Source organism: Azolla caroliniana, unplaced genomic scaffold (assembly GCF_043228905.1).
Source record: "Azolla caroliniana isolate FFs.n. ecotype wild unplaced genomic scaffold, voAzoCaro1.0.p SCAF_1, whole genome shotgun sequence".
Lineage (NCBI taxonomy): Eukaryota > Viridiplantae > Streptophyta > Polypodiopsida > Salviniales > Salviniaceae > Azolla > Azolla caroliniana.
Window position 1 is genome coordinate 16470446 of NW_028230436.1, and position 24794 is coordinate 16495239.

Consider the following 24794-nt stretch of genomic DNA (forward strand, 5'->3'; position numbering starts at 1 on the left):
GGCTATGGCTAACACGCTAATGTTGGTTCACGTGTTAATGTGTCACCATGCTAAGTGGGGTTCAATGCATAGTGTGAGTTCGCGCATAGGGATTGCGATATATTGAACTAGTTGTGTGGAGAATTAATATCATATCTCATGGTTGGCAAAAAGTTTGCATCAACTCGTGCCAAGAGTGTTGAGGGATCCAAATTCAGAGGTTGTTGATTTGACATCTTACCAACTAGATTTTGCAAAGAGCTCTAGAGTTTTTCCATTGACCAACCCTTGAGATAAAGGATAAGCCAAGAAGAAAAAACTAATGGAGAACATGTCTTTGAATAACATATTTTTTAAGAAACTATAAAAGTAGATGTCGACTAAACTCGATCAATTAGACCAAAGAATATCAAAATCAAATCAAGTTATTGTGACGCATTTGGAAGGATATATTTTCCACCAATTGATCTTAGCATATAATGATTGACTAGTCGTGGTGTTGAAAATGCAAGTAGCATGTATGTATGTATGTATGTATGTATGTATGTATGTATGTATGTATGTATGTATACAAATATATAAAGTCAATCACTACTTTTAAATAGAAATAGTTGTTGGTTTGTACATTCAGCAAATTCCATTCCTTTGCACGTATCTAATATGATAATTAAAATCACACTTGGAAGTCTACATCATTAATCACTTTATGTTCCAATATATGTCAAACATGGATAATTGATAATATATAGATTATTGTACTATTGTTTAGAATATGTCATGATCATGTATGATTGGTGATGACACATCAAGAGCAAATTATGTTCAAAGTCTCCTAACAAGCTTTCAGGACATGGGTTTGTCTAATTATTCACTTGAAGACAATTCCATGAAACCATTGAATTCATGCAAGTCGTCGTCAAATCTAATTTTTATAATGGAAACTCAAAGTCACAATAAGTTGCAATTGTTGCAAACATGCATATTCTAACTTCAATAAATGACACAATGAAGTATTTGTCAACGAAACACAAGTAACTTCGATGGTCAAGTCAAATATATCTTGATCAAATTGCATCTTAAACATTAACCAAACATTAGCCATCTCTTTATTAGAGCAAGGGAGGTACCAATAACATTCCGTATAAACATTGGGACCCTAAAACTACAATAATATAATTATTAGTAACTTTTCATGCACATGAACAAAATCAAGGGAGGTACCAATAACATTCCCTATAAACATTGGGACCCTAAAACTACAATAATATAATTATTAGTAACTTTTCATGCACATGAACAAAATCAATCAATCTCTCGCTCTCCTTTTTTTATTATCGTAATTAGCTTACCCTAGTGGTAAGTTGTTAACACTACAAGCATTGTGTCTTGGGTTCAAAACCCAATTTTCTCACTTCTCTCTATTATATATGTCATATATATCTCTTAATTCACTAGATGCCATTGTGGAATGTAGGGGTTGAACCCATGACCACATGGTCTCCATTGGGCAACCTTACCAACTAAGCTACATCCATCTGGGCACTCTCTCTCTCTCTCTCTCTATACGTCATATATATCTCTTAATTCACTAGATGCCACTGTGGAATGTAGGGGTTGAACCCATGACCACATGGTCTCTCCATTGGGTAACCTTACCAACTAAGCTACATCCATCTGGGCACTCTCTCTCTCTCTCTCCATCGAACATGTGTTTTTTTACTAGAACTCTTTTGCTTAAGTTCTTTTTCTTTTTTTTTTCCTTTCGATGAATGGGTAAATACCCCATCTTTGTTGTAAACCAATTGTCTCATGGGCCAATTTTGGTCTTAGAAGACGTTAATATCTCTCTATCTCTCTCTCTCTCCATAAACTAGGTCTAGTATAAAGCCATCGAACATGTGTTTTTTTACTAGAACTCTTTCGCTTAAGTTCTTTTTCTTTTTCTTTTCCTTTCGATGAATGGGTAAATACCCCATCTTTGTTGTAAACCAATTGTCGCATGGGCCAATTTTGGTCTTAGAAGATGTTAGTATATCTTTCCATCGCTCTCTCTATCACACACACATATATGTGTGTGTGTGTGTGTGTGTGTGTGTGTATGCATGCATGCATGCATGCATGTATGTATCTCGATATGTACATACATACATATTATATATATACACATACATATTAACATTCCCTATAAACTTTGGGATCCTAAAACTACAATAATATAATCATTAATTTATTGGAACTTTTCGTGCATATGAATGGGTAAATACATACATACATACATATTATATATATACACATACATATTAACATTCCCTATAAACTTTGGGATCCTAAAACTACAATAATATAATCATTAATTTATTGGAACTTTTCGTGCATATGAATGGGTAAATACATACATACATACATATTATATATATACACATACATATTAACATTCCCTATAAACTTTGGGATCCTAAAACTACAATAATATAATCATTAATTTATTGGAACTTTTCGTGCATATGAACAAAATCTCTCTCTCTCTCTCTCTCCCCCTCGCATGTATGTATGTATATATATGTGTGTATGTATATGTATGTATGTATGTATGTATGTATGTGTGTGTGTGTGTGTGTGTGTGTGTGTGTGTGTGTGTGTGTGTGTGTGTGTGTGTATGTATATGATCGTCCCACCAACTATATTGATTTGGTTTCATAGTCATGAATCATGATGCATGTCTTTGTGGCACCACCTAAATGATCAATCTTTTCAAGTAAATATAAATAAAACAAATTCCAATTAAGAAATTAAAATGTCCATGTTTAAAACAACAACATAGCATACTATTATGCAATTAAAAAAATCGGTATATGCCATATGCCAACAATATCTCGAAGGTAATTGACTAAGTTGGGAGTGCGAGTGATTATGATATACACACCATTACATTTGAAATGTCTAGTTTATAAGAGACCCTTATTTAAAGGATCGTGTTGTTACATTGATCATAAACCATTCTCTTGAATAAATAAGTCACTTGCTAGTGACACCTACAAAATTTCAAATAAATGATAGTTTGTAGTCATCCTCCATTTTTTGTTCAATTTATGATAATCTATTGAAAGTTGGTATAACCTCTTAATCATTATGGAGATTCTATATAGGACACCTCCTTTAAAAATTATATTTTGCATCATTTTTTATTTGTGTATATTTTAATGCCGAAATGATAAACCCACCTCTCACCTCCTACGGAGGATCACAATAACTAATCCATGAGAAAACCAAAATCTTTGAATACATCGAAAAGCTTGTGGATATCTTAAATAGCCTAGTCCAGGAGGATGTTTTATGTGGATGAATCTCTATATTATGACTTTTGTAGTACCTCTACTTCTAACATGGTGTTTATTGTAATAACATTTTGATTTCCTCCCACTTATCGATTATTTCAACATATATAATTCCCTTTCTAAACACATTGTAAACTAATCACAACTAATCGTTCTCAATGTGAGGGTATGTTTATCCTGAAAACAAGGTTTAGATTCAAAGGGATGGACCTATGTTAGGATGGAAACGATGGATAGTATGGGCAGCTGGCTTATGTTGACATTTTTGAATACTACAATGTAGTATGTGATAAGTACATAAATTAGTTGACTCTTATGTTTTAATGTAGCAAACACGGAATTTAGGTAGTGATCTTGAAAAAAAGGACCAATGATAATAAATGCAAGGGGTGAATATGGCAATCATTTCAAACAAAAATATACATCACAAGTAATACCACATTGGACATAATGTGTATGTGATTATTTCACAAAATATAAGAGAGCAAACATGCAATAGATTCAAGAAGTTATCAATGGATAAACTTTTGTGAGCAAAACCTCCGATACCAAAATAATCAACTCGCATAACACGATTATAAAATACTTGACAGAAACACCTCTTCCTTACTGATTTTTCCTAATGAGTCTTATGAACATGAGGTGTTGTCCCTAAATTAAACCGATTTAATTAATGGGTATAAGTGAGTTGCAATATACATAATGATATACATAAATGGAACTAAAGCCCATGGTAATGTGTTCATTGCAATAACTTGAAGTTCGTGAGCTCTTGTCCACATGAAACTACTTAAATTTGGACCAAGATTTGACAAGAACAAAAATGTTGTGAATCAATATGGTTCTTTTTATTTCTATTTTGTTTTGCATTGAATTGGCTTGGCTTATGTAATTTATGAACAAGCAAATGATTTGGAATACCTTATAAATGTTCCGAAACTTTTTGGATTCAATCAATATAATTAATGGTGTGTAACCGAGTATTCTATCTTTATTTCTAAGTATAGTGCTAAGCATATCATGCCTTCCATTTCCCTTTCTTCTTTTGAGAAAACATTCTAATAGAAATGTTTAATAAGTTGTTTCATACTCTACATTTTTTATGTTCTAGAATTAGGAACGATTTCAACGCCCCTATTTAAGCCATTGGATATCGAAAAGGCCCACACATTCTTTGCATATCTACCCGCGACTTGTTATTCAATAATTTCAAATCTACAATGGGTATACGAAAGTATACTGTATAATAGCACTTGGGATTTCATGTGATCGTTTTATTTCACATGTCCTAAAATAGACATTCCAATGGTCACTTTTGATAAGTTGTTCTGTGTCCTTTTCTCTCATTCTGATACTGAATTACTTTCCAAAAGACAATCGAGATTGACCAAATAGATGAAATAGAAAAATGCACATGCACATGTTGCATTTTTTCTTTTGTATTTGACGTTAGAATGTGTCATTCAAGTACTTGACATGTAAAATCTCTCGGGCGTGCATAAGGAAGACAAAATAAATATTATGGGAACACTTTGGGTTTTTAATATCCACGAGAGGGGAGGCGGTCATTTATAAATATGTAACCATAGCCTATGGGCTCAATGCAAGGGTTGATTAAAGCACTTTTGTAAATGTTATTGATCTTTTACAAGGGTGGGGGTATACATAATGATAGAATCAAATAGAAGAATGGTGCATTTGATTCACAAGGAACACACAGATTCAATTTTAATGGCAATATTGTGTGTGGCGAGGAGGATAAATCATAAATATGTAACCATAGCACATGAGTTCAATTGAAGGGCTTCTTAAAACCTTATTTTTACTGATCGCTTCACAAAAGATAAACATTTAAGCGGAACACAATAATTGAATAGGTGAAAAGGAGACAATGCAATGCACACAGAAGTTTTCTATTTGGAATCGATTGGGATGCAATATATATTAATGGTTTTACAAATGCAAGAGAGTAAGACTCTATGAAATGGGATTGTCCTTTTTCGTGTTTCAATAGGCTAAGGTTATTAGTAAGCTTCTATGAAATGGAACTGTCCTTTTTCGTGTTCGTATAGGCTAAGGCTAGAAAGAATATAGTCAATGTAGACAATTGTAAAACATTCAAGCAACATTTCGTGGTGCACCTCATGTCATGTGGAAAAACGCTCGTGATGTTAATGAAGAGTGGAAAGAGACGCCCACATAACCAACAATCTTTCACTAATATCTTTCTTTAGGAATTGACCGAGCTCCTTTCCTTGCTTGATATGAGGCCTAGAATTTTTGGAATTTATGAGAAATTCGAGATAATCCGACTGTATATTTTGTTCCCTAGTTAAAAATTCCATTTGGAAATTCAACTCTTGTTTTCGTGTTGTTGCATCCCAAGTGGAAATTTACACGAGGAGGGGTTACATAATGTACAAGCAAGCATAACCAAAATTGCAAGTGAAGCTTTTCTTTTTAATATTCGGGGCAGACCATATACCTTTGAATGCAACAAATAATGGAGGTCCAGGAAAGGGTGAGGAAACAAGACAAATAGAGACGATGATCTAACTACATATGTATACAAATGTCAACCATGGGAGAGATCCTCCTCTTTTGGGTGACAAAATTGGGTGTAGTGCACATGAGCGTTGGGGAGGCATCAAAACTTAAAGAAAAAGAGAGACCAAGTAAAGTTAAAAGAAAGAGGAGGCAACTTGGGGGGGTCAAATTTGGAATCCCTAGTTATAAGGGATGTGTGATGAGATAACTTGGCATACATAACATACATAATATAGTATAGTTGTGGTATACATTTCAAAGGAGTGGAAAAAAACCTCCACACATAAAATATAGGGCTGAAAGAGCACTTGCCAGCTAAGATGAGCAACAATCCAAAATGAATCTCACTGTCTGCCATAACTATTTATACTGCTTCTTGTTTTCCCCTTACTTCATTCTATTGATAGAGAAGGAAAGGGCATTCAGCGTTCACATCACACCCATACATACTAAGTCTTGACTTGACTTGCATGCTTCATGTATGTATGTATATAAGTGAGTGCTGATTGCATCCTTGTGATATCATATCCCTCTCCCCTCTTCTTTTGGTTACAACTATCTACTACTACTACTACTACTACTACTACTACTACTACTCTATCCATAGTAGCTGCAGTGCCATACCATACCATGGAGGGGATGAGTTTGCAGAAACACAAAATGTTGTTGTATGTGAGTGTGGTGCTGGCACTGATGATGAGTAGTAGTAGTTTAGTGGATCGTAATGATGGGATTCGGGGTGTCGCGGCGGCCGACGAAGAGGACAGTTGGTTCGACCGCATGTCGCAGACGTCTAGCTCTTATGATGTACAACCCAAAGAATACAACAAGAAAGGGAGCTTTTGGGTTCACCACAAACACCAACACCATAAGAAGACGACGGGTCGGAGCAACTTGGAAGTGTCGGAGCAGCTGACGCGCGGTGACGCATTCGCGGCATCCACCCCTTCGTCTACCCCCAACACCATCGTTGTTGCCAAAGACGGCTCCGGAAACTTCAAGACCGTCCAGGCTGCCGTAAACAGCATCCCCAAATCCAACAAGAAGCGTGTCGTCATCCAGATCAAGGCCGGAATCTACAAGTGTGTCACACAATAATTCATCATCCATCATCATTTTTTTATTTAGCCTAAATGCTGCTTAATATATAATTATAATAGGACGTGCAAACTATACAACCCACGTAGCGTTGACAAGTGCATATAATCTAAGCAAATTTGGTCACTCAAATATAATTAATTTAAAAGCCACTTTCCATTAGGCCCCATTAAGCCTGCTATTTATCTGAGGGTCCATATAATGCTGTCGAAAAGAGAATAGTTAGTACAAGTTGCACGATCAGTACTTGTGTGTAGTAATGCTGTTTAACTATGTATTGTTTATTTAGATTCACTAGAATCATAACATCACCCCAATTCTAATACCAATACCATATTAAGCTGCACTTACCTACAAAATGGGCCTTATAAAATAGAGACTATCAAATGGGTCAGCTCAATCCAAAAATATCAATCAAACAAGAAAAGAATATAATTATGTGATGCCAAATCTGATTGTAGTACAATTAGGAAGGCGTTGGAATTGATCAATTATTATTAAGTCTGGGTGGCTAATTTAGATTGTTTGGATTGTGATGAATGAATGGTGCAGAGAGAAAGTGACGGTGGATCAAGATTGGATCACGTTCCAGGGAGATGGTCCTCGGCTCACGGAGATCCAGTGGGGCGATACCGCAACTTCTGCGGGGAGCACCTTCAAGTCGGCGTCGGTCGCAGTAAATGGAGACCATTTCACTGCAAAAGACATCTCCTTCAGGGTACATATACTACTACTAGACTTACTGTTCATAAGTCCTGGGGATCATAGACTGTGGGGCAGATATATATATATATATATATATATATCTATATATACTATAGAGTCTAGACTTCTTGTGCATGTCATAATGCAATCATCATTGGTGGAATGGTATTAATATATAATTTAATTGAGATTGTTGTGTACAGTGGGTGGTATTCAGTCATGCTCTGTATAGTCCTACTAAAATCAATGATGATGATGATGATGATGATGAGTGTCCTTTCAAATGTTCCGAGTCTAGTTAGTTGTCAAATTATTATGTACAATGTGCAGTGTGTATAAGAAAATTGCACAAGTACATCCATTTTATTTATTTATTATCTTTGGGCCCTTAAAAATTTGAAGGTCACAAAATGTATGTATGTATGTATGTATGTATTCTTCTGTATTAATCTGCAATATGTATTGGCAGAACACTGCACCTGCTCCCCCCGGTGGTGCGGTTGGAAAGCAAGCAGTGGCACTGCGGATTAGCGGAGATTATGCCGCCTTCTTCAATGTCAACTTCTACGGCGCACAAGACACGCTGTATGACCACAAGGGCCGCCATTATTTCTATCGTTGCTACATCGAGGGTTCCATCGACTTCATTTTCGGCAACGGCCGATCCTTCTACTTCGTACGTACATCATCATCATATATTAAATGATTATTAATGAATTTGAATTTGCATTGCATGGATATATGTATATTATGTACATAATAATGATGATTAAACTAAATAAATGTGGGCAACAACATGATGAACAAAACAAAACAAAACAAAACAGCAATGCCGAATCCACTCGATCGCGTCGCCCAACGGATCGCTGACAGCTCAGAAGAGAGAGAGCACGTCGGAGAACACGGGGTTCTCGTTCATGAGCTGTGTCGTGACGGGGTCGGGGAACATCTACCTGGGGCGTGCGTGGGGCCGCGCCTCCAGGGTCGTCTACGCCTACACCTACTTCGACAACATCATCCTCCCTCAAGGATGGTTCAACTGGGCTGACCCCAGCAGAGAGAAGTAAGTACTGTTACTGTTACAACTTATATATACATATATGTATATAAGAAGATGAGGGGTAATTCCAGTCCAACCAACTCAAGTCTCATATACATACATACATACATACATACTTATGTATTTTAAACTAACTCAAGTCTCAATTATTTATTTTACCCAAAGGACTGTGTTCTACGCGGAGTACCAGTGCTCGGGACCGGGCGCGAACCGATCGAAACGTGTTTCATGGTCGAGAGTGCTGACCGACGCACAAGCCCAACCATTCCTTCACACCGGTTTCATCAATGGTGAGCAATGGCTCTCCCAGACATAAAAAAAATGTCTTCTTCAACAACAACAACAACAACAACAACAACAAAATGTCTTCTTCTTTATGGTGCTGTAGAAGATGATTGTGATGATGATGGCATTCATTCATGGAATGGGGACACAGAGAGTTCCGTGGATTTAATACTACCATCATACCCTTCTATTAACCATTCCCTAATTATTTAATTAATTTGTATGTATGTATGCATTCTTATTATGATTTATTATTTGCTGCTTCTCGGACCAACCGATATTGCATGTGTGTGTGTGTTTGGCCCCCGATTGATTGATTGATTGATTCCCTACCTATCTATTAATTGGAAATAAAAGGGAGGAGGGTATTGTGTGTGTGTGTGTGTGTGTGTGTGTAAACATATTACATACATACATACATACATAGTTACATATTAATTGGAAGGCGTGGGTGGCGTGTGGGGCTGAGGTGGTGCCTTCATTCTAATTAATTTAAATAAAAAACAATCAATCCCTCCTCATCTTTACACCAATGAAGGTTGAATTTATGACATTGCTCCTGGATTAATAATAATAATTATTTCTTCAATCCGTCCAATGTGCAAAACAGCTTATTAAATATGTGTACATATACATTTCCCAATTCATGGCTCTTCGTTCACACCACATATTTCAGTATGTATATTTTACATATTAGGCCCTCTCAAACACAAATGAGCTAATGAATGCGAACGTTCCACATAAATCTCCATCCAATTATAGAGAGAGACAAATGTTGTTGAATTTACATATGTTCATATGATTACATACATACATACATACATACACACATATAGAGGCACATGGGCAAAACACACACACACGGAGGATGACGTAAGTGAAATGGGGACAGACTTTAGGGCGAAACACAATATTTATAAATAAATAACCCATTGCTTGGGTGTGGAACCAACAACCTTAATTTTTAAATTATGTTGCAAATTCCTTAGATGATGCCGTCACATTTTGCTTTAACTAACACTTAATAATTATTGCCTTTAAGTTTAGTTATATAATTTGGTCCTCCATGATTTGAAAAAATTATGATAAATACCAACCCGACAGTTGACCTCTTAGAAAATAAACTAGGATTTAAGTAATGCGATAATGCACAAGTATTTCTTCAAACATGGAAATCGTTGTCAATTAATTCGAGTATTAAAGATGGCACCAAAGAACATGATAAAGACAACACAAAAAGATAAAGGAATGGTGTATGGGCCCAAGAGACAAAATATGTTCTTCTCATGAAGTGATATATATATATCACTTCATGAGAAGAACATATTTTGTCTCTTGGGCCCTATATATATATATATATATATATATAGGACTCACCACTTCATTACATCTATCATCTGATCATGTTATTGGAGATGTCAATAGATATCAAGTCTCAAGCTTTGTTGAGGTCAATGTTAACAATTCTGCATGTTGTAGTACATAATGTGATGCACAAAAGTTTGGGTCATTAAGACATAGACAATGGCCATTGTTATAATTCTCACCAGATTATGCCATTTTCAGTTTAATACAATCCCATTTGAATATTGTTCATCATAAATTAGGATAGATAATTTTGTGTGTCCCATGTCTGAATGTTTGTTTGAAGGAGCCTATTCACAATAAGAAATAGAATTTGCGAGATTGAGTTAATGACACCCTTGGAACATTACATAGAAAGATAGATACATACTGCTTCTACAAGAATACCCTATTTATAATATACCCTTGGAACATTACATAGAAAGATAGATACATATTGCTTCTATATATATAATACATCCTTGGAAAATTACATAGAAAGATAGATACATACTCCTTCTATAAGAATAAATACCCTATACATATATAATAGACCCTTGGAACATTACATAGAAAGGTAGATACATTACATAATGGTGTAGGGATAGGGTTCCATGTGATAGGCATAGGCATAGGGTTCCATGCCAATGTCATTCATACTTTAACCCCCACCCTATCCCCCCAATACATATATCTCCTACACACACACACACACACACACACACACACACACACACACACACACACACACACACACACACACACACACACACACACACACACACACACACACCCACACACGCACACACGCACACACGCACACACACACACACACACACACACACACACACACACACAGATCAACCAAAGGTTTACGTTAATTACCAAATGAGCCTAAATTAGTGTGTTCAAGAAAAAGAAGATAGACATGCACACACGCACATGGTTTAAAATGTAGCCAAGATACATACATACATACATACACGTAGGTCTAAAACCAAAATGCTACACATGAACCGAAATGTGAACACATCATGAATTTGGTTCTTCGGTCTATTGAAAACAATAACATATGAATTAGAGCTTTCTGTTGGCCTTGAATCTATGACACCTTGCAATGCATCCCAATTTTGGGAAGAGGTGACACTTAGTGCGGAAAGGAATAGAAACATTCAATCATGTTTAACAACAAGAGGTGATTTTTCTCGATTGAATATTGTAAAAGTTACGTGCAGAAATGTTGTGTGAGACACCGAGTACACAGTCGGTTATTCGGGAATACAGCAGTTAGGTATGTACACATAGATGAGATGAGAGACAGACTCAGTGAGCAGACAACAATAAACTTCTATTACAAAATAATACTCAGTACATACAATGTGCTCACATAACACTTTTTATACAAGTCTTGACGAGTGGGTTGAAAAATACTTGAATGCTCATTAACGGAGCTACTGACACTAGCAGTCTATAATATTCCTATTTACACTTGCCCGCTCAACACTCCCCCCTCAAGTTCAACTTGAGGTAAGTTCCTTGTGTCAGCATTCGCCGATTCTCGCACTCGGCATCTCCTGCATCTTCTTGCCTTGCTTGCGCTCCTCGTCTGGTCCAGTCTCACGTCCCACGACCCCTCCGATGCGAGGCTCCTTGACTTGTCTGGTTCTGCGCACCTTGACTCCTACGATCAACTCGTCTGCTCCTAAGGCCCTTGTTAGCTCCATTGCTATCGCGACATTGGCGCCCCTTTAACCCGTCGGCTCCTCTGTATTGTCACATCTAGACACGGACCTCTGACCTATAACACACCCAATACTTAGTATTAGGTAAACCATTAGGAAACCCTTATGTTATATGTAAATTGTGTATGGTTAATATTTTATAGTCTAGCATATAGAATATTCTAGTCTTTCGTATATTCTAGAAATGTTTTATGGTATTTCTACACGAGTATATTCTAGAGATATTTCTCAGGTATATATTCTAGAGATATTTCTTAGGTATATTCTAGAGATATTCAATCTCAAAACTTGTATAAATATGTATGTTCACCTAGATTACAATCAAGATGAACAACACCAGTTCCAAAGTCTTTAAATTAATCAACTCATCCCTTTGATTATCTTCTACTCTCTTGTGTATATTTTCTACCCATGGCAGTTTGTTCACCTTCCCATCCTTGTACCTCTCCTTCTCATTAGTCGTAGCTATGTCCGACCCAACTTATGACTTAAGCCAAATAATGACAACCTTACAACAATTCCAGCTTGAAAATGAAGCTCTTCGGAATTCTTTACGAGAACTTCAAGTCCGCGCCTCCCTATCCTCACAACCCACGGAGTCTAGTATCCCACCACAACCTAGGCCGGAGCCTAGTCTTCTATTAACATATGATCTAGCTTCTTTTTATTTTCTTGAGCCTAAGATTAGCCTCCCAAAAACATTTGATGGAACAAGGTCGCATTTCCGGGGGTTCATCAACCAAATTCATTTAATCATTCGGCTACAACATCAACGTTATGCAGATGGTCTTTGACAAGTTGGACTTGTGGGCACCCTCCTCTCCGGTACTGCCCAAGCTTGGTTTGCACCTTTAGTAGAAACTGTCACCTCTATTGGAGGGTTTTCTTGCCTTCCTCGCCGAGTTAGAGGCCACATTTGGAGAGTCGGATCGGCGATGTATAACCCTCACCAAGCGTTATGCACTCGAACAAGGTTCGCGTGCAACTTTTGTCTATGCTTCGGAATTCCGACAACTAGCATGTGACGTCAAGTGGGATGATCAAGCTTTAGCTGATCACTTTCGGCGGGGCCTTCAAAGCAATGTCAAGAATCTTCTCTTGAACTTTCCCGAGCCCACCTCGTTATCCCAAGTGATTTCACAAGCAATCCATTGTGACAATCGTCTTTTTAAATTTCGCCAGGAAGAGCGTCAAACTTGGGGTTTGACTCATTCACTTCCACGACACGCCCCGGTCGTACAACCCCAGGTATCACTCCTATCAGTGGTGTCACGCTCCCCTACTTTGGTAGATGCTCCAATCCTAATGGAAATTGATCAAGCTTGCTTTCGGCCATTGATTGATGCCGAACGAGAATTTCGACGGGTTAATGGCTTGTGCCTATATTGTGGTGCCTCAGGTCATCTCCTTCGCCATTGTCCAAGGAGTAATCACCCACCATTCCATCGAGCCAATGGACCCCAACATCCGGAAAACGACATCATCCAATTGGAGTAGGAGCCATGCAACTGGACGTCTCTAGTCATCCACATTTTCATGGTTCCATTACTAGAAGATCAGACAATTTCACATTGGAGGTATGCCTTTCTTTTAATTCCAGTTCCATTGAGTCTGTCGCTTTACTGGATTCTGGAGCGACTTCTTGCTTCATCGATGTGGCATTCGCCCGAGCACATGGGATACCCGTCGTGTGCCTCTCAAAACCCATTCATGTTGAAGCCATTGACGTGTGTGTCCTCTCGTCAGGAGCAATTATCGAGACTACAATCCCATTAGGGCTTCATGTGGGCTCCCACCAAGAAGAGCTCCCCTTTTACCTCATTGCATCCCCTCGGCATCCGATCGTCTTAGGACTATCGTGGTTGGAGGCACACAATTGAATAGTGGATTGGTGCAATCGCTTGATCACATTTAGAGAGCTAGGATGCTTGCACACAACTATGAAGGTCAATTCAGTTTCACATCCTTCAGAGACGGTCGATTCCGACTCGGCCACTCTTGCTCACCGTTTGTGGACGATGTGAAACCGCTCGCCGTTTGTGGAGCTACTTCTAACACACTCTGTGCTATTCTCGACAAGTATAAAGACTTCTCCAATGTATTTGAGAAACGTAATGCAGATCGTTTGCCCGAACACCGGCTCTACGACTATCCCATCGATAGTCAAGATGGCGCTTGTCCACCCTTTGGTCCTCTATATGCATTGTCTGCACTAGAGCTAAAGGCCCTTCGAGTGTATCTCAATGAGAACCTCGTGAAAGGATTTATTCAACCTTCTAAGTTGCCAGTCGGGGCCCCTATATTATTTGTGAAGAAGTAGGACGACTCGCTATGCTTATGTGTAGACTATTGGGGTCTCAAGAAACTCACAGTGTGCAACCGCTATCCGCTCTGTAGAGATACAAACTCAACATTGGCCGATCGGCTGTGCAAGCCGAGAACCAGATCAGTTGGGACCGATTGGTTAGGCCGGACCGGTGCGTAAACCGGGTGCGTAAACCGGTGCGCAAATCGGTGCGCAACAAGAAGCCGTAGCAGTGCATAAACCGTGAGGCCGTTGGAAAGATATTCCGCGTAGGAATATATTTTAGGAGTTACTGTAGAGCTAAGTTATGAGCATTGAAGTACGTGTTAGTACTTCTGTCAGTCCGTATGGACTTGTATACAAGTGCTCACTGACTACATTCTATATACAGACTGAGTATTATTTTTTGAATAGAGTTGTGTGTTCTCTTTGTCTCTTTGTCTCTCCCACGTACTCTATGTGTGTCCAAGCTCTCCATTAAACCTGTGTTTTCTTACGTTTTGCTTTCTATTACTTCCGCATGTTGTTCTTTTCACATGGTATCAGAGCACGAGGGTTGAGAACCTCTGCAACCAACCTTAGCTCGAGATGAAAACCTAACCTTCATAAAGAATAAGAAAACAAAATGGATAGAGGCATGGTTAGCTCGCTTCCGACTGAGAAGCTCGACAGGGGAACCGTCAAGGGAAATCTGTCGTGGAATGTTGGTACTGTGGCAAGAAAGGCCACTAGGAGAGCGAGTGCTGGAAGAAGCGCGCCGATTCGGAGAAAACCGGATCTGGATCCGGACAAACCGACAAAGGAAATCGGCCGCGATAGCACTATGCCGAAGGATCTAAAAAAGTCAGAAAGGGGGTAGCCTTCGTGACGAGACATGAAGCGAACTCTATGAGGAAGACCACCCCGAAATCGGACGAGGTGTGGTACGTTGACTCCGGCGTGTCAAACCACATGACGAGCCATAAGGAGTGGTTCTCATACCTTGAGAAACCTATGCAACTGGGAGTAGTCGCAACAGGAGACGACACTCCGCATTCGATCTAGAATGTTGGTGAAGTTCCCCTGAGCCATGTCAGGCAAAAAGGGAAACTCATGAACGTGCTACACGTCCTGACAATCACGAAGAATTTGGACCAGGGGATGCATGTCCAGTTCACACATCTCGGGTGCTTCATCGAGGAGGAAGGCCAAGTTATTGTGCAAGGGCGTAGAGACGGGAGGATGTTTATCCTCGACACCAATGACGTCGGCACCGCAATGTTCGCAAAAGGAAAAAAATTTGAGTCGGTCATCGACTTGTGGAACAAGCGGATAGGCCACATCAACTATCAAAGGCTTCAGGACTTGTAGTCGAAACAAGTTGTGTTCGGATTGCCCAAATTTTGTGGCCGGAAGGCCCAAATTTGTGAAGGTTGCCAGCTAGGGAAGCAACACCGACTTCCTTTCCCCAAAGAGCATAACCGGAGCCGGAACAAGCTCGACTTGATTCAAATGTATAGGGGCTGGCACAGAATGTTAGTCTTGGTGGGAGTCGATATTTTTTCTCCATCATCGACGACTACACGTGGCACACGTGGATCTATCTCATTGAAAAGAAGAATGAAGTCTTTGATTTTTTCCGGGACCTCAAAAGCTTCTTAGAAAGGGAAACATGGAGAAAGATCATGTGCTTGCGGTCGGATGGCAGAAAAGAGTACTTTTCCGGCCAATTCAACAGTTATCTGCAACAAATGGGAATTCGACGTGAATTTAGTTGCAGGTATATGCTGGAGCAAAACAACGTAGCTGAAAGGAAAAATTGGTCGGTTCTAGAAGTGGCGCGGGCAATGCTGGAAGAAAAGAGCTTGCCCAAGTTCTATTGGGCCGAAGCGGTACGAACCGCGGTCTACATCCAAAATTGAATCGGAGACAAAGTGTTGGCGCATGAGCTGCACTTCGGAAGAAAGCCGAATCTACGACACTTGAGAGTTTTCGGTAGCATTGCATATGTGCATGTGCCGAAGGAGAAACAGAGGAAGTTGGACGCGAAAGCCGAGAAGTGTATCTTGGTCGGCTATTCAGACGAATAGAAGGGTTTGTAAGTGTTATAACCCCCGAATCAAACAAGCTCACGTGAGCCGCGATGTTGTGTTTGACGAGTCCGCGTCCTGGTACTTGCCTCCGACTCCCTCCGACTCTGGACCTCAAGTCCAACTCCGGATCTCCGGACCTGAGTTCTGACGATGAGGTCAGCGAGGTTGAAATGCCTCCGGATGACCGCGAAATCAAGACCCTCGATGAGAGTCCGATTTCATTTCAGCTAAGTGGACCGAATGAGCGACTGGGTTGGTGTGACCGGTTCGAAGAAGAGCCGGCGAATAGTGGAGACTCGGCCGTGCATTCCCTGCGGAGGAAGCCGAGGAGACGGTTTACGCACAAGGAAAAAGGGAAGAAGAAGATGCCGGAGTATGACACCGATAAGGGCGAGTCGGATCGACGCGAATCTGACTCCGAGAAGAGTGATGACGGGCCTTTGAGAGTGAAGTCTGCGTCGGCCAAGAAAGCCTCAACATCCACTAATGAGCAATTACGCCGATCTACCCGCCAGAAGAACCTTGTTATGTGGTTCAGATACAACGAGTACATGGCGCATCACTATGCGTACATGACGCGTATAGCGGATGTGCGTGAGCTGGAGAGCTACGCAGAAGCGGTGAAGGACGCAAATTGGAGTGCCGCAATGGAGGAAGAGATGCGCGCATTGGCGAAGAATGAAACCTGGGACCTAGTTGACGCACCGAAGGGTGTGAAGCCTATCGGATGTAGGTGGGTGTACAAGGTCAAGTACAACACCGACCCTTGGTCAACCGATACGAGGCCCGGTTAGTAGCGAAAGGCTATGCGTAGAAGCATGGCGTGGACTACGACGAGACCTTCACGCTTGTCACGAAGATGACTACCGTGTGTGTTTTGCTAGCCGTAGCAGCGGCGAAGGGGTGGCATTTACATCAGATGGATGTCAAGAATGTGTTCCTGCAAGGCGAGCTTGAGGAACAGGTGTACATGGTACATCCCCTCGGATTTCACTTCGGAATGAAAACTTCGGCGGTCTGCCGATTGAAGAAGTCCCTTTACGGACTAATGCAAGCCCTGCGTGCTTGGAATGCAAAAATCACGCAGCGATTGCGTCGGATGGGATTTGCGACGTCCAAATCAGACTCCTCACTATTCATTTGGCAAGGTTGACTCGAGTCGGTTATTATTTTACTTTATGTTGATGACTTGGTCATCACCAGTGCCGACCTAGGTGAAATTGACCGCGTAAAGCTCCAACTCGCGGCATCATTTGACATGAAGGACCTGGGGGACCTTCATTACTTCCTTAGGGTTGAAGTGATCTGTACCCCCGAAGGCATCCTGATCAGCCAACGACATTACGTGCTGGGTATGCTCTTCAAGTTCGGGTTGGCAGGTTGTAAGTCCGTCTTGACTCCTTTGGATAGAACTGTCAAGCTTCGCTTGGGCCTTTGTTAACTCTTCTTCCATGCCCGGCATTTGGGCTCTGACCTTCTCCAATGCTTCGGTAGTTGTGCGCATGAGGTGTCTATTTTGCCTTTGTTCCTTGTCTAGTTGGTCCGCCACACTGGTGACTTGCTCTACCAGCCATCTTAGCCATTGTTGGCATGTGCCCTGTTCCAGCCCATGCTTTTCCCCATCCATTGGGGTGCTTTGTGCACCCTTGTTCAGTGGCGGCTCTGGCTGTTGTTCTGGCTTCCTGGGACTCGGACCCGGTGAAAGGACTTGCTCCTTGCCCGGTGCCGGTTGGCCAACTAGTGCCTTGCTATGTCCGCTCCTCGGTTCCTCTCTGTCCTAGGTTTCCCCCACCATAGTTGGAGCCAGTTGTTTCGCCCGCTACTCCTGACCCCACTTCTTTGCATGTCATTCCAAGGTTTCGGTTGGTTCCTCCTCAACCTCCTCTTCTGTGGTCTCTAGGCGGATTTTGTGTATAAAGTCCTCCGGTTCTTGGTCTTGCCGGTGCAATGTGATTTTGATTGGCTTCATTCATGCTGGAGCTGTATCCTCCGCTTCTTGTGTTTGGTTAGTTGGCTTAGTTGGTCTCTCCGTGTCTGTCTCCGCCGGTTCTGGTCTTTGGCTAGTTTGACCTTCCTCCTGTTGTGATGCATCCTCTGAGGTCCATCCTGGGGTGTGCTTTTCTAGGAGTTGTCGCCTCTTGGTTGCTTTGTTTGGCGTTGTCTTCGGTCGGCCCCTCGTTTTAGGTTTGGTGGTGACGATGAGGGGTACTAATAAGGTTAGCCATTGTGCTACCCCCTATCCAAGATTTCTTCCCTTCCGCCACCGATTCTATGGCGGATTTCAAGAATTCGGTGATGATCTTCACTCAATCCACCGCTAGTTCCTCATACGCTGCTATAATGAATCTGGTTCTGTATTTTGGTATGGCCAGCGGTCGTGAGTGCACGAACCCATATTCCAGCAGCACTTGGGCCACCTCCCGGAATAGAGGGTCTTCTCCCCCTTGCGTTCGGTACGCCTTGCTGCTAAGGGAATACTCGCCGAAATACTCGATTAATGTCTCGATGGATGAGCTCCCCATCGATCAAAGTCCTCCCGCTTGTAATCCTGTGAGTGCCTGGATTTTGCCCTTTGTTATTTCTTCAAGGTCGACAGTTGGTGCGACTTGTTCCAGGTCTTCATGCGGTGGTGCGTTTGCGATTCGAAGGAATCCCTCGAGTCCATTCTTGGTGAGTCATTCGCGTGCTACGTTGGAGAGCGCCATGGAACCTGAGTCTTCTTCGTCGCTGTCGGTGTGCTTCTCTGTGAGGGGGCTATGCTTTGTGTGTTTGAGGGTTCGTGTGCTTTTCTACGCTCGCCACAATTGAAGTTCTTTAAGGGCCATTCCCTCATTTGGCCTTTGATTTTGTACCCCCATCTTCTTGAACCACCAGTTCTTGGTTCCCATGCATGCATGCTCCGGACCATAATTAGTATGTGTACCCTGGTCCTGTGCTTTAAATAGCCGCATCCCGCTTGTTCACTGGCGTCGGTTCGCAATAATATTTTTTGCCCTAATAATAGTCGTCCCACCTTTTGCTTCCTCCACCTTTTTGCATGATGACCGTCTTTTTCTGACTACTTTTCTTTTCTTTTTATTATTATTATTTAAAATCCAATGACCTTGTCGGTGGTGCCCGGTTCCACCAAATCGGTTGCGTCCGGTGTCTCCCTGCTTTTTGACGGTGTCCTGCCACCTTTTGTCCGGTTTCCAGGATTTTGTGGGTTCTCTTCGTCTTTAAACGGGGCTTCAGTCGGAATCCATTGACCCATTTGCTTAACAGTTCTCCGGCTAACGTGCGTAGTTGGTAGGACCCATTAAACTCCTTTGTTACCCAGAATGGGCCGGCTCACCATGTTGAGAGTCAAACTCAACTTCCCATAGATAGGTTTCACACTAGCTCATGGACATGTTGGGCTAGTTTTGTAAATAGTAGAAAGGGCACTTGCCCTAGCTTAGTTGGTATATAAACCAACGCATTGTAACTTAGTTACTGTTGGATGTTTTATGTTTGATGTATTTTTGGTTAATATATAGTTTTTCTATCTCTGCCTTAAGAGCTCTCTCTCTCTCTCTCTCTCTCTCTCTCTCTCTCTCTCTCTCTCTCCCTTTGTTGCCTCACACACACACACTATCAATCTTCTTCCGCTACATTGCAATCACTCTTGCCTCCCATTCCGTTACATGGTATCAGAGCGTGTGGTTGCCTAATTAAGCCTATTCGACTGTGTTGTGTTGCACGTTGACGATCAACAGAACCGGCCCATCAACAGAGAAGAAATCACCATGAATACTCAAATGGGAAGCACTCTTCCTACCGAGAAGCTCGACAGAACGAACTTTGCATCTTGGGAATATAAGATGCATCAATACCTTTTTAGACAAGGCTACTGGAGCTACATCGAAGGAGCTCACGAATCACAACCCAACCCAACACACACCGACTATCCCGCTTGGGAGCAGGCCACAAGCCGTGTGTTGTATTGCCTTGCATCATGCGTTCATGATCATATGCTTGGCTACATTTGAGAGGCAAAAACACCGAAGCAAGCGTGGGAAAACCTCAAGAAGATTTTCGTAGCCAATACGGCCGCACGAAAGCTCCAACTTCGACAGGAGTTGAACAATCTTCAACAAAGGGACATGTCAATCGGCAACTACACCTTAAAGATCAAGGAATTGTGCGATGCCCCTGGATCGATCAATGTTAGCATTGACGATGAAGAAATGGTGCAGATATGCCTCAGTGGCTTGGCACCGCGATTTGGTGCAATAAGATCGGCCGTTCTCGCGAGAGAGAATTCTCCCTCCTTTTTTGATCTCCAATCATTGTTGCTAGTCAAAGAGAATCACGTGCGTCAAAGGAACAATGCGCATGACAGACATATGCTATATTCAAACTTTGATGGAGGAAGAGGACAAAGCCATGGAAGGAGAGGTCGATTCGGCCAAGGCCGACACAACCAAGAGCGTAACTCCCACCAATGGCAAGTGGATAGAAACGGCCCAAGAGAGCTCGGCGGAAGGGGGAGTCATCACGTTGGACCAAGCAACTATAGGAACCCAGTTGAGTGTGGGTACTGTGGAAAACCCGGCCACTCCGAAGAGGAGTGTCGAAAGAAGAAGCGTGACCAAGGCCGACAACTAACAAATTATGCCACGAACTCCGACTACGGTGACCGCGGTAGAATGTTCATAATGAAGCACGAAGCGCACTCAATGTCTGCACTTGCGTCAACTACCGCTTCCACTCCGAACAACGTATGGTTTGTTGATTCGGGAGCATCCAATCACATGACGTCCCATGAAGATTGGTTTCGGGAACTACGGAAGCCCGAACGTGCTGGATATGTTGAAACAGGAGATGACACGACTCACCCAATACAACATATCGGGAATGTCCCATTCGGAAACGACGACAAGCAAACCTACCTGAAGAACGTGTTGCATGTTCCCACTATTACGAAAAACCTAGTCTCAGTTGGCCAGATTGTCAAACATGGAATGCAAGTATGCTTCAATTACGATGGGTGCTTCATCGAAAATGGCAATCAAGTCATAGCTCACGGCCGTCGTGAATGCGATATGTTCATCCTCGAATCGAGTGAGGTAAAGTCGGCCATGTTTGCAAAGGGCTAGAAAGTTGAAACCGACTTGAAATTGTGGCATAAGAGAATCGGCCACATTAATCTCCAAAATCTGCAGAACATGCAATCGAAAGGAGTCGTAATCGGACTCCTGAACCTTACGGCGAAGGAGATTACAGGCGTATGCGAAGCATCTCAGTTCATAAAGCAACGCCGCCACCCATTCCCTAAAGAGCAGAATGTGAGCAAAGGAATCCTAGATGTCGTACATTCAGATGTGTGGGGACCAGCCCAGACAACAACATTCGGCGGATGTTGATAGTATGTCACGTTCATCGACGACTTCTCTAGGAACACCTGAATCTATCCGATGAAGCAGAAGAGTGAGGTGTTTAGGCACTTCTAGAGATTCAAAGCCGAAGTTGAAAAAAATACGGGTCGGCATGTACGCTGTCTTCGATCAGATGGAAGCAAAGAATATTTTTTGGATGAATTTACGGCGTATTTCCGAAAAGAAGGAATTCGACGAGAGTTCTCGTGTCGACACATGCCTCAGCAAAACGGCGTAGTAGAGTGTAAAAAACGCCATGTAGTAGAAGTCGCATGAACCATGATGAACGAGAAGAACCTGTCGAAATCATATTAGGCATAAGCAACAAATACAACCATATATCTCATGAACAAGTGCACAACCTCGGGAGTACACGATATAACTCCGCATGAGAAGTTCTTCGGAAAGAAGCCGTACTTGTCACATGTCCGCATTTTCGGTTCTATCTCCTACGTACATATTCCCGAGGATATGTGACAAAAACTTCACACAAAGTCGGAGAAATGTATCCTCATAGGATACTCACTCGAACAGAAGGGGTACAAATGCTACAACCCATCTACCCGTAAGGTTCAAACAAGTCGAGACATGTAGTCTTCGATGAATACGCATCTTGGTACGCACCAGAGAATACTTCGACTCCAACCCCGCTCGACGTGGATGACACTGCAATAGAAATAGAAGTTGAGGATCGGCTCACACAGATGTTAGAAGACAACCCAATTACGACATGGCTGAGTGGGCCATCAGAGCCGCCGAGCGATGAAAGCACATCTCGGCCGAGTCTGAAGCTGGACAAAGGGAAGGTGAAAATGCGGGAATATGAAGATCAGGAAGAGATCGAGATGCTTCACTCTCTTGATAGTGAATTTGAAGATCTCGACATCCGCATAGATTGAGCGAAGAAAGCCATACTCCCCACGGATCGAGAGCTACGCCGATCCACACGTGAAAAGAACCCCGTAAACTGCTACGGCTACGACGAATACATGGCGTATCACTACACTTTTATGATGAAAGTAGCGTCAGTACGGGAACCGGAAACGCTTTCCGAAGCCGCAAAGGATCCGCGATGGGTCGACGGGATGAATGAGGAGATGGAAGCTTTATGCAAAAACGAGACATGGGATCTTGTTCCTCTACCCCCGAACAAGAAAGCGATTGGCTGTAGATGGATATACAAAGTAAAATACATTGCCGATGGATCCGTAAATCTCTTCAAAGCACAACTCGTTGCGAAAGGCTACGCGCAAACACACGACATAGACTACGAAGAAACCTTTGCCCCGGTGGCAAAGAGGACAACTGCATGGACAATAATTGCACTCGCCGCAGCGAAGGGATGGCACCTCCACCAGATGGACGTGAAAAATGCTTTCCTCCAAGGAGAGTTACAAGAAGAGGTGTACATGATACAACCACCCGGATTTGAATTGCGTAAACATTCGCACGCCGTATGCCAACTCAAGAAGCCACTCTATGGCCTCAAACAAGCCCCACGTGCTTGGTATTCGAAGATCATGCAGTATCTTCATCAAGCTGGATTTCGGATGTCAAAATCCAATACTTCTATGTACATCCGAAATGAGTCGGATAGCCCGATCATCATCATCCTATACATGGATGGCTTGGTCATCGGAGGAAAGATTCTCGCCGAGATCAACAAAGTCAAAACACTTCTCTCTGGTAGATTCGAAATGAAAGACCTGCACAAACTCCATTACTTCCTAGGCATTGAAGTAATTCGGACACCAGTCGGGATAATTATCTCACAACGACACTATGTCCTCAACTTACTCTACAAGTTCAGAATGACCGAGTGCAAGCTTGTGTCTACCCCTCTCGATCGTAACCTAAATATTGATGGCAATTCCGGAACCGCTGAGAGCGAGCCGACTCAATATCGACAACTGATTGGTAGTTTGATCTATCTAACCATTACGTGACCTGACCTCAGTTATTCGGTCGGCCTACTTAGGCAATTCATGCAGAATCCGCAAAACCTTCATCTTGATTATGCTAAGAGGATACTACGGTATTTCAGTATGACAATGGCTTACGACATCATGTATAAGTCGAACACGACTATTTGACTCGAAGGGTACACCGATGCGGACTGGGCAGGCTATAAAGCGTATAGACGATCCACCTCCGGATTTGTCTTCTCCCTCGGCAGCGGAGCAATATCTTGGAGCAGCAAGAAACAACCGACAGTCGCACTATTGAGCACAGAAACCGAATATAGGGGCGCAACAATCGCCACATGCGAAGCCGTATGGCTTAAACGCATACTAAAGGATCTGGGTGTTCCCATCAAGGATCAAATACGTCTCTACTGCGACAACATGAGCAATATCTACCTGGCGCGGAACCCCGTATTCCACGGGTGGACTAAATATATCAAAGTGCATTACCACTTCATCCGCGAGCGCGTACATGCCGGTGAGATTGATCTACAACATACCAATACGCACGTCCAAGTTGCTGATATATTTACAAAGGCCTTAGGAGTCGACAAGCTCGAGCAATTTGCATCGGACCTTAGTCTCACGACATCTATATTGCCGAAGTTGAGGGGGAGTACAGGTACAGGAGACATGGAAGCAATACGCAATGATACGCAACACATATGCAATTGATCGAGTACTCGAGTACGCAACACAACCGACTAGACAAGTCGAAGTACGAACCGAACAACCTTCTCGACAGATAGAAGTTGTGTTCGAAGGGGCGTGTTGAGAGTCGAACTCAACTTCCCATAGATAGGTTTCACACTAGCTCATGGACATGTTGGGCTAGTTTTGTAAATAGTAGAAAGGGCACTTGCCCTAGCTTAGTTGGTATATAAACCAACACATTGTAACTTAGTTACTATTGGATGTTTTATGTTTGATGTATTTTTGGTTAATATACAGTTTTTCTA

General features: G+C 42.0%; 1 protein-coding gene across 1 annotated transcript; it reads left to right on the forward strand.

The window, feature by feature from the left end:
• Positions 1–6476: 6476 nt before the first annotated feature.
• On the forward strand, positions 6477–9066 carry LOC147869103 (putative pectinesterase 53). Its single transcript, XM_087326477.1, has 5 exons — positions 6477–6943; positions 7512–7677; positions 8134–8340; positions 8492–8727; positions 8890–9066. Exons 1-5 carry the CDS (start codon positions 6492–6494, stop codon positions 9038–9040), a joined length of 1212 nt encoding a protein of 403 aa, XP_087182603.1. The 5' UTR covers positions 6477–6491; the 3' UTR covers positions 9041–9066.
• Positions 9067–24794: the final 15728 nt, after the last annotated feature.

Coding starts and splice junctions, on each gene's coding strand:
- LOC147869103 (XM_087326477.1), top strand. CDS start 6,492: ATGGAGGGGATGAGTTTGCAGAAACACAAAATGTTGTTGTATGTGAGT. Junction 7,678..8,133: donor CAAAAGACATCTCCTTCAGG/GTACATATACTA, acceptor ATGTATTGGCAG/AACACTGCACCTGCTCCCCC. Junction 8,341..8,491: donor ACGGCCGATCCTTCTACTTC/GTACGTACATCA, acceptor AAAACAAAACAG/CAATGCCGAATCCACTCGAT.